Raw genomic sequence first — 14,308 nt, forward strand, 5'->3', positions numbered from 1 at the left:
TTATAAGACACATAAAATTTTGGTGCTGCAATGCTCAATGTTGTCCTGACTAAAAATACATTCAAACACATCGTGTATTTTTGAGTGATCTCTCAAAATAAATCCCTCTGCTGCCTGATTTATCCTTTGACAGAAGGTACCCTTCTTCTATGTTCAATTTCCCCACTGCTAACAACTCCATGAAAAGGTTTGTATGTCTTTGTTACAGTTGTCCCAACTGGCATTCTAGTCTTCATCCAGGTGTGCTTCTTTTTCCACCAGAGTGGGATATCATGTCTTCTTTTTTCTTGTCCTACCAGGGACAATGAGTCCTGGCAAAATCATACAAAAGGGGCAGCTGGGAGGAGTGTCTTAAGTGTTGCAGAGAGATTTGACAAAGACTGGTTGATAAAACCCTTCTGCTGAGATAGTTCTTAGTGTGAAAACAGCAAAAAGGTATAGACATGTACACAGCTGGCTTATTCAGAGGGCTGGTTCCAAGGCATTCTTATTATTTATCCTATTTCAGATGTTTGGGTATCTTTGATGCACATGTTGCATTTAAAGCACAGTAGTGTTTCCTCTGACCTGTGTAATGATGCTGTGACTGAGGCTGAAAGTGCAAGCAGGCCAAGCACATGCTCCTCAGAAGAGGAAACTGAGTCACTTCATGTGTGTCCAAGAGATGAACAGTGTAAGAGAGGGCATCTAGAGTTTGGACTGAAATTTTGAAACACTTTGCGTGCAGATTATCCCCTAGGACCCATGAATGAGATGTCCTGTGTCACCAACAGCCACTGCAACTGCTGAGATGAGGTCTGTGCTGGGACCTTCCTGTGTAAGTCAACAATTTCAAGGAGAAGTTCAGAAAAATAACTGAACTCATAAGAGACAGTACAAGAAAAGAATAACCAAACATGTCCCTTTTGCCCAAATTATTTACTTTTTTATTATAAAATCTATTTCTACAACTGAAATTCTACCTGGAAATTCACACTCCATAGTAAGGAATATAAATAAAGCAATTTTGCTCTATTTTTTTTATAGCTCTTATCCTTTGGCATTTTTGTTCTACAGTATGCTGTATTTGTACTAATTGTAGAGAACATTTTTGTCTCTCTTTGTTGAAATAGGTCTATTTCTATATAGAGCTACACTGACATATGAATCTTTCTTTTCTTTTTTTTTTTAAATCTCAATTGCATTTTGAAGAATTATAGCTGTTTCTCAGATGGATTTTCCAAGTTGGCCAAGCCTTTTTTATTTATTTTTTTCCCCAGAATGACAGTAGTTCTTTCTGTCGTCTTTTGCTTCCAAGGGAGACCTCAAGCTTGTTAAAATTTGAAAAAGTGCTGTTAAGTATCGGACACCTAGAGGTGTTCAGTAATGTAATTTCTTACAGTTACTGTAGGAAATATTGGCAAATTATATACCTCAGTTGAGGTGGTTTGTGCTCCAGTCCTATTTCTCATAAAAATACCTAGCTTTAATGAGAATTATTATACTCAGAACTAGTCATTATTTTCCCAAGCTTTTCTGAAATACTGCTGACAGCTGCTTAAAAATGACAAAATCTCTTTTTACCTCACAAAGCTACTTAATTTCTTCACAATGACGACGTTTCTGGTAGTTTGTCCTCCATGCTCCATGATTAGTGCCATAGTTAAATTTTGAAACTGCTCCTTCACCAAACTAATATGAGTAGACAATAATAACAAAAAAGGAACATTCACCATTAACATGCTTTTGCCAATCTCTTGTCAAGACTTGCCTAGGGCTGAAGCCAGAGATCTTCTGTTTATGCACTATGCTCATGAGCAATTCCTGAGTAAAGATTATGGGATAGCAAATTGAGACATATGTGCTACCATTAATTTTTTGTGGATGCATGCCTGTACCTGTACCAAGGCTCACTGACGTCAGCATGACTGAGCCCAGCTGGTAGCCTGCCTGAGCAGGGCTTATCATGGGGCTGTGGTACTGATGGGACATACTGTGAAAGATGAAGTAAGGACCAGGCACCTTCACAGACCCCTTGCTTAGGTGACTCTTCACATGTATCTTGTATTTTCCTAAAAACTAGGTCTACTCCGCAAATGAGTTTTGCTTGTGCTTTGAATAGTCACACAAGACAGGTTTCACTGTGTAAATTAGTGTGCATGTACTACCTTCAGCTCTCATGGTAGGCAGGTATCTTCTGTGCAGAGAGGCAATGCTTGCAAAAAGGACATTCATTAGCACAAATACAGAGAGAGCAGGAGACAATGCTTTGTCCCTCACTCTTTAATAGAAGAGTATAACTATATAAGCTGAGAGTCACAAGGTGTATCAGATGACACCTGCTATCTCTGTTGTTTGAAATACATCTCTCATTCCTTTATTCTTTCTTCTTTAATCATGCAGAATAAAATTATTTTTATCTCTCAAGAAGAAATATCTTTGCTTTGTTTGTAACTATTGTTCCACAGATTCTTTGGCAGCTGATGGCTTGGTTTCATCATTTATAGAACTAAAACTTCATCCTAACATTTTGTTGGTTTTTTGTCTTAAAATTATGGTGTGCAGAAGGACAGCCTTCACCTGCTATATAAAAAAAAAAAAAAAAAAAAAAAAAAAAAGAAAAATGATACTGTCTCTTTAATGAAAGAAAAGCAACAATATACTGTATTACTGAATGCAAATGCAATAAGGAATAACATATATCTCTGGTTATGTTATTTGACATTTGGCTTAGCAGTATTAACATATTGCACAAAATCTGCTTTTTCCCTATTGCAGAAAATAAGATGATAAAAGACATGGGAAATTAATTTCTTCTCTATGATCATAAAATAAATATTCTTTTTTTTTTCTTTTTCTTCTCATCAGTCATTTGCAGAAAGATTTTAGTGTTACTTCTTTGTTAAGCCAGCTCTTTATCATGTATGTGTTAGGCATACAGTACAAGGAGAAATGGAACAAGATGGCAGTTATAGCAGTGGCAAGATGCAAATTTATTCTGAAAAAAAGTAATATGTGCACAATATCAAGCATGCTTAAGTTTGTGCCAGGAAAATTATTACGAATGAAGAATGGATGGAATGGAATTTTGCATCATACATGATTACATGTTGCTTAACTTCATAGAAGAGTCTTTGTCTACTCCTGATATCCCAGGTACCACCAAGAGAAGCTTCTTACCACACTGCTAGAGTGAAAATGGCAACACTTACCCCAGCAGAATTCAACTGCAACATGACTTTTTGTTCCAGAAATTAAAGAAATAGACCTCAAAAAGATGACAGAGAAAATTCACAGACCATTGAACTGCAGGCACTAACTCCAGGTAGGGAGAGGGGGATGAATTTATTACATCTTGTATTTGTAATTGAAAGTCTGTAATTATTTTCTGCTTCATTTTCCCCAAGTTTAATTAGGCTACATTATGTATGTGATGTTGTTGTCACTGTTTTTCCTCCTGTCTCTCTCATATTGTATGACACATGACTGAGTGTAGCCAAGCAGTGGAGGAGTAATTTTTCACTGACACCACTTGAAAACATTTTTATAGAAAAATAAGGGATGAAGAATGAAAAAGAGCAGAAAAGAAGAAATAAAATACCTTAACGATAGATCTCTACATTAGTTCATCATGAAGCAAAAGAGAAATAATAAAAACTCTTCTTCAGGTGCCAATTCAATCGAGATGAACCGGACTAGGTACTCTATTGTTACAGTGTAAAAATAGATGACAGTGAGTAATGGTGTGAACAAAAAACCATGAGGAACATCACAGGAATGGATGTTGGATGGCCTTTGCACAGCAGAGGTAGATAAAGGTTATAACAAACTGTTTACTGACCATGTACACTTACTAGAATTAAGAGGTCAGTTGAACAAGAGCTCACCTAGTAAGAGCTTTCTCAGTAGTGTGACTTATCAGCTGTTGTACAGTACCAGAGCACTGCCCAGTTATTGCTCCATCACATTTCAGTAACATTTCTGTCCTTCAAAAGTCTACATTCTACCATTAGTTAAGGCTTTTTCTTTTGCATTTCTACATTTTCCCCCAATTTTGCATCAATTCACTGTAATTAATACATGTGCCTCTAAAAGAAAAGAAAATAAATAAAAAAGCACCATGTTTTATTGAACAAAATATAGCATGTGCAAGGAAGGGAAGGGAGGAATTATAGAAACAAACCAGTGCTGAAGAATTTTGCATTAGCTGGTGCTTTTTGTTGTTGTTGTTGTATTTGCACAGATCGTTTTAGGCTCCTCAGTCCAGGTTGTAGCAAAACACTATCAAAACAAATACTCTTGCAAAATATTTGAGCTTCGCAGCTTAACATGTGCATCTTGAACCGCTTAAGCAGCATGGTTATCTTCTTTTTGTTTTTCTCCAGAATTTAACAGACCGTAAATTGTATACAAAAACGCATTATGCACCAGTGATTAAATGTTCTTACAACATTAATATTTATCAAGGGGTATTTCATAGCTAGAAAGTAGGTAACTATATTTTATTTCCTAAGAGAACATTTTCTATAGTTTTCCTTCATTTCCCAGCTACACAGCAAACATCTCTAAAGTGCACTTCCCAAGTGTAGTTAGAGAATAGGAAGGAATGTAAAGTTTTTAAAAACAGCCCTTATTAACTTTTCCTTCCATTGATTCTACTGTAAACTCTAAAAAGCCTTTTTAAAAAGCAAATTCTCATACACTCAGCAGGTGAAATGTTCTCACAAAAAATAAAAGTAAACAAATTCAAAACCACCCCGAACAATGAAAAACCAGCATATTACAATCTTTTCTCTTGACTACTCATATCCTAGTATATATTTACTGTTTTTATTGCACATTTATGAAAACAGTTGTCCTATATATTTAAAAAAAAATATTTTCTTTATCTGTGCTAACACATTCTTGTGCATTCTTAATAAACTAGTTACTTTCAACAACATGTAGGCAATAGAAAAACAATGGAATCAAACCAAGGAGATAATTTGTATTGTAGATGTTAAAAGACTTCTAGTGTAATTCAGTTGTGAAAAAAGAGTTGAATTTTGGAAGTTCTTGGCTCCCATTTGTTATGGAAAGCTGCTGGTTATGTGGCAGCAGGAGAACTCAAAACGTGATTCACAATGAATGTCAATCCTTCACCTCCAATATGAAGGCTTCCCAACCATTCAACTTGCTGAGCATAACTGGTTTTACTTAACACATCTAGAAAAGGCTGCTCCTGTTCAACTGACCAGTGAGAAAGGACTGGACTTCTTCAAAACGGGTATTGGAGCAACAGTTTGTTATATATATATTTCTTTATACTTTTTAACTGTCCGATCCCACCTTGTAAGGAGAGCACTTGTTTGTTCAGCTAAAAGGAACCCCCTTCATGCTCCTTTTGGGTTTGCTCAGTCAACTGTTTAGTGCAACAGTGGCAGAGGCACACTGGAATTGTGTACCCATTCATTGTGATTACACAGACAGAAGCAAATGTATGTTGTCTGTGAAGGTAGATGGGAAAGGGAAAGGAAATGAATGGTTCCCATGGATAAGAGGACAGTAAGGTTTGTTTGGGGTTCTTTTCATGGTTGCTTTTTTTAAATTTTTTTTATTATTTTATCTTTTTTGGTTAAATTTTGTTTTGTTGTTCTTTTTGTGGGTTTTTGTTGGGGTTTTTTGTGGGCTTTTTTTGGTTTGTTTGGGGTTTTTTACTGTTTTTTTTTCTTTTTTTTCCTTTTTTAAAATTTTTTTAATTTTTTTTTTTATTTTTTGCTATGTCATGAAATCATAGCAGTCATTCCTCTAATAGAAACTGACAGGACATAAAAGACAGAACTATCAGATGAACACACACAATGACTAGAAATATATCGACAGAGAAAAGACTTAATTTAGCCTCAAGAAACTGTCCCAAAAATAAAATCCTGTATTAACAAGTGCAAAAAACAAACAAAAAAAAAAGAAACTCCAAACATTAAAACACAGTGTATAAAATGGTGTGAGAAAGTTAAGTCACCAAACAGCCTTTTAGTCAATAAAAAGCTGCATTTGTGTGTCCTTGTTGTTTAGGTAGTGGCCCATACTTTTCATTTTACCCAAAATGTCATTCAAGAAGAGCTCTGAGGGTAAAGCACTCAGTCTTTGCTATTTTTTACTGTAGTAATTTGGGCCTGTTGTGTTTCTATCATGTAAGATGAATCCTTTCTTTTATTCCTCATTGGTTGAATTATCTTCCAAAGTTGTTATGCTTCCAAAGCCCAGTCCTGTTGAGTTCTGTGCTGCTGAGACTGTAAGTACTGTATGTAACAGAATTAATACAAGAACACACAGTTTAAGTCTGCTGTTACACAGTCTTGATGCTGATGAAACTGTGAGCGATGTCCTGTGACACATTGTTGAGCCACTTGTTTTTATAGTCCCTTTGGGTTGATGATCTGATAATAGTCCCCATCTGACATCACAGCATTCTGGTTCTGCATTGGTTGGATAGTTTTCATAGAGCCCTGTAGGGTAAACACAAAAGAAAAATAAATACCAGGCACAAGGTTTGGCAGAAGTAGTAGCTTGAAGGAACAGCTGACATTTAGTCTAATCTGTTGAATCCATATCTTTGGGTGAGACTGAGGCCCTTAGAAGTCCTGTCATTCCATTACAGATATTGAAGGAATATCCATAATCTGAGAGGAAGAAGCATCAAAAGGTCCTTCAGCAGAAGCATGACACTGAGCATGATTGTGTAAAGAAGCAACATTAAAAAGCAGTTGGTGTTTGAATGATAAGGGTGTTTGAATTCTTCCTTCTTGGGAAGTAACAAAAATTAACAAAGTAAGAATGAATCAATCCGGATGTTTCCACAAAATTTGGACTTCAAAATTCTTCTTTCAGTATGTGAGCACATAAAGACATGCATTTAATAACAAATCATGATGTACAGATGATACTGGCTATTGTGATTTTCAAACCTATGTAAATTAAACTGCATTGCAGGAATAGCTTCCTAGCTCATTGGAGTTCCTCCAGATGGATATTGCCTTCAACACATCCCAGAGGTGAAAAAAATCTGTCTTGGACACAATGATTTGATCTCTTGATGTTTCTGATTATACAGATGGGTAATTTTTGCCTTTGAATTTTACTGAGTTCAAATGATCTGATTATAACTTTTTGAACACTAAGACAATTGACAATTTTGGAAATTGTCAGTGTTGTCTACATTACTATATAGGAGATTAACATAACCAGAGTGTTCTGTTTGCTTCTCACATACCTTTTCCTTTGATAAATAAAATAAACTAATTTGGCTATTTAACTAGTGTTCAAATGCAAGAATGTTAAACATAATCAACAAACACCTTTTCTCCATTTAAACTGATCTTAGATTAAATTCTGCAGTAAATAATATACTCCGTGGTAGAACTAGGTTTTTCTAGGAAAAAAATCTATCTGTGGTAAAATATTAGGATAGTGATTTTGAAAGCAGCTTTATTTTTTAGAGAAAGAAGTATATTTTCTCCAAAATACAACAACAATATTACTTTCAAAAAGCAATTTAGGTGTGACATTTTGAGGTCCAGGCACCAGATTTCTTGAACTTTGTGAATAACTTGTAAAAAAAAGCAGCACACCTTAAAATATGATAAACCTGAATGCTTTGGTTCCTACTTCCATAAACAAAAAATGCGTTAGGTATGCTAAGAATGTTAAGATGCCTAGGTTGAAATATTTTTACATAGTTGACACAATTTTGTGCTATGCTATATCTGAGTCCAAATAAAGTTGCATTTGTTTTTGGATTTAACTAAACTTTTAAAGAATGAAATGAAATGCAATGAAAGGAATGAAAGCAACTTGTTGCATGTTCTGTAAATTCAGAGTTTATTCTATGCTAAAACTGACCAATTTTTCCACTTCTGCAGTCAGAAACTTAATACAGCATTCCAAAGGTTGAAAATTATTTATTCTCACTCTAGATCATAGCTGAAAGAATCACATTTTTCTTTAAGAAATTCTGTTGCATTTTGGAACTTCTGGACAATTGTTCATTGAAGGTATAATAAAAGAGTCTTATTTTCTGAGACCCATCTTTTCTGCATAAGTCTGTTTTCAAACATTGCAACATACAGTCAATGCCTCCCAAAGTAGGGAATTATGATTTGTTCTGTGAATTGCAGCAGCTCAAACGATTAGTAGTAATTGAAGAGACACAGAGACTAGTTAATGCTTTGATCCCACTGAGGCTTGTTTACTTTTCAAACTATGTTTTCTGCCTTTCTTGTTACTGGAAAACCCAGACTTCCTTTGACATCAAAGCTATGTATATAAGTTGGCAATCAAAAGGTATTTAAATAGTTCATATGCACTTACTGAATTATTAATAAATTGATGACAACTCTACATTCAAAGATGAATTGAACATGTTCCTTAATATAAAATTGCATTTCCTCTTTATTTCAATTCAGCAATTGAATTTAGGTTTTGAATTTGCAGTTCCATATTAAACAAACAATTAACTACAGAGCCTCTATTCATATGACAGTGTAGAAGATTTAGATAAATTCAGTAAAACCTTTTGTACTGAACAAAATACATGTTATTTGCCACATACTTGTTTGTAGTCACAAATATAAGTTTTTGCCCCTTGGATCTAATTAGTCCATCTATTAAGTCAGAGGGTTGCAAGTGCGTGACTTAACTGGAAATCCAGGTAAGCTGGCTACATCTTGGAAAATCAAGGAGGAAAAAACAGTTTGTTCTTTTTTCAAAATATTCATAGAATAATGGAACTGGGTTGGAGGAGACCTTAAAGATCACCTAGTTTCAACCTCCTTGCTGTGTGCAGGGACACCTTTCACCTGGTTGCTCAAAGCCCCACCCAACTTGGCCTTGAACACTTCCAGGGATGTGGGCTCCACAGCTTCTCTGGACAACCAGTTTCAGTTCCTCACCGCCCTCACAGTAAAGAATTTATTTTCAAACTTCCTTCCTAATATCTAATCTAAACCTACTCTTTCAGTTTGAAACCATTCCCCCTTATCCTATCACCACTCACTATTTAAAAAAAAGTCTTTCTCCATCTTTCTTCCAGGCTCACTTCAAGTAGTGGAAGGCCACAATTAGGGCAGACAAAGCCTTTTCTTTTCCAGAGTGAAAAATCACAATTCTCTTAGCCTTTCCTCATAGGAAAAGCACTCAGTTCCTTTGATTGTCTTGGTGTCCCTCCTCTGGACTTGTTCCAACAGGTTGATGTCCTTCCTGTGCTGAGGACCCCAGAGCTGGATGAGATGTTCCAGGTGAGGCATCACCAGAGCAAAGTAGAGAGGTAGTGCTGGCCCCTCTACTGACTCCTTTGCCCTGCTGGCCATGCTACTTTTGATGCAGTCCAGGACACTTTCTGGGCTGTGAGTGCACATTGCTGGATCATGTCCAGCCTCTCATCCCTAGAACTCCTAAGTCTTTCAGGGCAAGGCTGCTCTTGATCTGCTCATCCCCAGCCAGTTTTTACATCAGGAGTTGCCTCGACCCTAGCACCTTGTACTTGATGTTGTTAAACCTCATGGGATGCCCCTGGGCCCACTTCTTGAGCTTGCCTAGGTCCCTCTGGATGGCATCCCATCCTTCAGATGTGTCAACTGCTCTACTCATCTTGGTAACATCTGCAAATTTACTAAGGTGGAACCTGTTCTCTTCATTGAGAAAGATATTAAATAACACTTCATTGTAGAAGACCACTCAGTGGGTCAGGAAGGACTGGCCCTTGTTGAAGCCATGTTGACTGTCTCAAACCACCTCCCTGCTCTCCATGTGCCTTAGCACAGCTTCTAGCACAGGATCTGTTCCGTTATCTTCCCAGCCACAGAGGTGAGTCTGACAGGTTTGTAATTCCCAGCCTCTTCCTTGACCTATCAACTCTTACGCTTTTTAAAGATAGTCACTCACCTGGGACTTGACTTGATTGCTATGACTTTTCAAATATCATGGAGTGTGGCTTGGCAACTACATCAGCCAATTCCCTTGGGTCTCTGGGGATGTAACCCATTTGGTCTCATAGACTTGTGTACATCCATGTTCCTCAGGAGATGGTGAACCTGATCTTTACTTACAGTGGGAGGGGCTTTGGCTCCAGTCTGCATCCTGCTGTCTGTCCAGTTAAAAGATATAGGAAGAGAGGTTGCCATTCAAGACTGAGGAGAAACTGTTGTTGAGTATCTCAGCCTCCTCCTCATCCATTATCAGTTTTCCAACAATGTTTATAGGGATACACCTTCATTTGCCTTCCTTTCCTTGTTAATATATGTATAGAAGCCCTTTTTTTTATTCTTTGCATGGCTTTACAAGTTCAGTTCCAGCTTCCTCTTGACCTTTCTTGCCCCACCCCTACATAATCTGGTTTCATCTCTATGCTTTTCCAAGGTTACCTGTCCTTGCTTCCACTGCCTGTGCACTTACTTCTCTCTCTTTTGTTTGACTGGTATTTTTGTTTAAGTATTAAATACATGGGTATAAGAAATAAAAACAATATCTGTATCCACCAAACTACCAAGGCTTCCCTCGTCCTCTCTTGTCTGTATAGTTCAGTTTGTAGACATAATTATTTTATATTAATTGCTTTTTTGGTAACTATATTTCTGAGGCTGACCACTCAGCTCTTACTGGTTTGACATGTACTTTGCTTTTCACTTAAAATTCTCAGTTCTGTGTCTTCATTTCCCAACTTTTCCCAGCACTCAGCTATATTTAATCTGAAGAAATCTTAGTCCATATGGAGGTACTTGGACCTTTATTATAATCAAGGATCTAGAATTTGCCAAGAGACTTTGATTTTAAGCCATTCTCCAGACAGATTCACTATCACTCACAAAGTTCATGCAAAAGCTCTCTCTTTTCTTTGTAATCAGATAGGTTTTTTCCACATGAAGATAACATTTTGGTGATCAGCACAGAAGTTACATCTGTAGGGACTACGTGTTACTAATGCTGATGCAAGTATTAAGGCTACTGGTTCCACTGAGATTGTTAATGGAGACATGAAGAGGAAAATCCTGTATGTCCTGCCTAGCTGAATCAGAAAGAAAAAAAAGGAGTGACAGCATGAATACCATATTCACTTTATAGAATGTGCCTTGGGGGAAAAGCAGCAAAGCCCAAAAAGTTCTTACACAAAAATTGGAATCACAAAGACTGTCGATGCATGCATGGTCAGCTGATCAGCTAGAACACCATCTAACTCAGAGACTGTTGTGGTTTCTGCTTGAGCAGTTGCAGGAAACAGCCTGTAAAAGCACTGGTTGCATTCCTATGACTCTCAGCACTGTATGAATTTGTGACACTTGTGTCTGAATTTGGATCTGCAGCAGGTGGTCTAACTTGGCTTCTTGGTTTATTTGTAGAGAAGGAGTTATGGAGCCATAATATTCTACATTATGGGTAGCTAGTCTGGTTGATATATGTGTTGTCATTGGTGGATAAGTATTTGGGAAGCCATAGAAAAAAAACAGATCTTATGATGTGTTATGCTTTTTTCTCTTTTGCTTTCTGTAGAACCCTAACCTGTGTTCATTTTTCACATAGATTTCTGATTATTTTGAGAGGTATACAAAGCTCTTGTTCTTGAAGAAAATACCTTGAAACAAGATAAGTGGATGTAGTATACCAGAAGTTTTGAATACTCCATTTTATTGTGAAGCCCAAAGTAAATAGTGTCTGCCAAGAGTGATCCATCCAACACTGACATCATTGTATCAGTGAATGCCGGCACTCTGCATGGCATTTCTGTTTCTGAGGAATTATTTCTGAGATTTCAGTATTAACATTTTCCAACTACGGAAGTCAAGAGAACACATTAGATATTATATGACTAGATTTCACTGCTTTCGCACAACTGATCTGGAAGCCAGAACTTTCTGATCTTATCCAGATGGTCTTCTCAATTTCTAAATCGCTGTGCCTGTGACACATCATGATGATTAGACATGCATTTTATACCTTTCACATTATAAAAAATGAAACAAAATTATGTGTAGAAGAATATTGAAGATAAATAAATTATTCTTTATTCAAACAGATTATTCTTAAACTGGCAAATAAGATTGTTCAGCTCTTTTGAAAAGGCTAACTTCTATTACTCAATTCCAATTGCTGGAGGTCTGGGTTGGAGATATGTGTTGTTGTGTTTTAAGATAGTTTTATCACTATATGTTGGTTATTATTTCAGATAGTTGACTCATGAACATTTTCTTATGTGTATGTGCCCACACCCAGTAAGAATTCATAGTGTTTCTTCATTATACATGTATTTCTTCCCTAAATTATGCATAGGGCTAATTTCCTGCTGCTGGTGTAAATCAGTGTTACCCTTCTAAAACTGAACTGCTGCAAGTCAGAAAGATGAGTGAATAGCTGACTCTCAAAACTATACAATGAAGATTTTTACCTCTACATTTTTGAGATACAGGAAAACATGCTTCTAGAAAGCATTAGGTTTTCTCCAGTCCCTCTCCAGTTTTGCTTTTATATGTAGAATCTTTGACCAAAAGTATATACTATTGTGATATGCTAGGAAAGGATTATTCATATTTAAGTACTGCATCAGCACAGAAACTTTAGGGATGTCAATATATAAATAGTCTGGGTCATTATTATAGGAGAAGAATATTTGCAGCTAATAAACCTGTTATGATATGGGACCTCATTCATGGGAAAGCCCCAATACTCAAGACTAGAACACTAGACTTCAAAAGATGAGCTATTTAGTTGACAGATTTTGCTGCAAAAAAACATGTCAAATTTTCCCTGCAATCAGATCCATGCCTAGTAATGATTTAAACCATGCTTATCAAACATAAAAGGGATTTGTCCTGCTGCCTATGTTAGCTTAATATTTTGATGTTTTAGGACATATTAAGAGGTGCAGACAGGAGGCAAATGACGCATTATTATAAGATATTTTTAGAGGAAGAATTTGGATCAAATATATGGATTTTTGAATTTGCCAAGAACAACATAACGGAGATTGAATTCAGAGTGGTTTTCTCTTCTTGAATTGTTCTATGAAATAGATAGATTATATTCCTTTCTATATATCACATTTTCTCAAGGAAATTTCTTTTCAAATTTCACTGAAATCAGGGCATCTGTTTTGAAAGAGACACATTATAGCCAAACCTGTTGGTGAAACCCAGTCATACATTTGCCCCTTGAGAGGAAGCTGCAGTTTACAGAATTTTTTCTAATACTTTTGCTGAGCTTTGCTAGTCATCAAATGTCTTCTACAGATTGATGGGAATTCTTTGTGATAATTCTCACTATGTCTTTAGAAACATTATTGTGTGCTATGAAGCATGACTGTGTTATTTCCAGTGAATTTTTTATTCTAAAGGAGGTGGAGTTTCCATGGAAGTGTTACTTTGCATGGACCACATAAGCATATGTTATTGTTATTTGCCAAAAATTGATTCACACTGTGTTCAAAATAACTGAGAGGTTAATCAGAACACATAAAATTAAGAGCCTAAATTAATATGAACTGAAATATATTAATGATTTAAAGCACCTGAATCACCTGTCTACTTACCTCTTCTCTCCCTTTACTCTCTCCTTCTGTAGGAGTAAGTATCAGAAGTCTGTCCAACACTTTCTGAAAAGAATCAGAAGTCTGTTCAACACAGGAGAATAGACAAATTCGATTCTCCTCTTGATGGCAGAAGACTTGTTCTGATGGCACTGCTCTTAGGAAGTACCAAAGAGTGCCATGCTAATTTTGGAAGAAGTTAATGCGGCATATCTTGGCCTTATTGTTGGTCACTAAATTCTCTTCCTTTCCTTAAAAGAGGAACTCTCCTTCTCCATCACATTTATTGTACAGATAGAGTATGTGTCTAGGATTTCTGGCCTGAGATTTGATGCTGGGTGATAGCCCTGTTACGCCACAGGGCACAAAGGGACCATAAGTCATGGTCATTTCAAAGAAAGCCCTTAGGACACAATTAGCCCTAAGTCTGCACTCTAAACTGTTCCAGACTTGGCATGTGGACCGCAGTTTCTCCAAACAGTCAGAGCAGGCTGTATTAACAAGTAATTTTAGGAACAAGAGAAGATCTGTACAATGAAGCAGCTGGTACTGAGTATCTATCTCATGTCAACTGTAAATGCTTCTGAAGGGATTTTTCCTCACTCTAGCTCTAGTCTAATTTTGTAGACCAAACGTGCATTAATGGTTGGCATAGGGTAGTATGGTGCTGTAGCCCATTTAGTTAAGGAAGAGATGACTACATTTACAATAGAAAACAATCCTGCTGATATGAACACTGTTTTCTTGGAAGTTACAGTTAAAAACCTTGACCTGGAA

General features: G+C 36.6%; 1 protein-coding gene across 1 annotated transcript in view; it reads right to left on the minus strand.

Annotated features, from left to right (window-relative positions):
• Nucleotides 1–950: 950 nt before the first annotated feature.
• Nucleotides 951–14,308, minus strand: part of FAM155A (family with sequence similarity 155 member A) — a 433,533-nt gene continuing 420,175 nt past the window's right edge. The window contains exon 3 of the mRNA XM_039725758.1: nucleotides 951–6,467. Coding sequence (XP_039581692.1) covers nucleotides 6,172–6,467 — 296 coding nt within the window. The 3' untranslated portion in view covers nucleotides 951–6,171. The remainder of the gene's footprint in view (nucleotides 6,468–14,308) is intronic.

This window comes from Passer montanus, unplaced genomic scaffold (genome assembly GCF_014805655.1).
Source record: "Passer montanus isolate IOZ18808 unplaced genomic scaffold, ASM1480565v1 scaffold56, whole genome shotgun sequence".
NCBI classification, from domain to species: domain Eukaryota; kingdom Metazoa; phylum Chordata; class Aves; order Passeriformes; family Passeridae; genus Passer; species Passer montanus.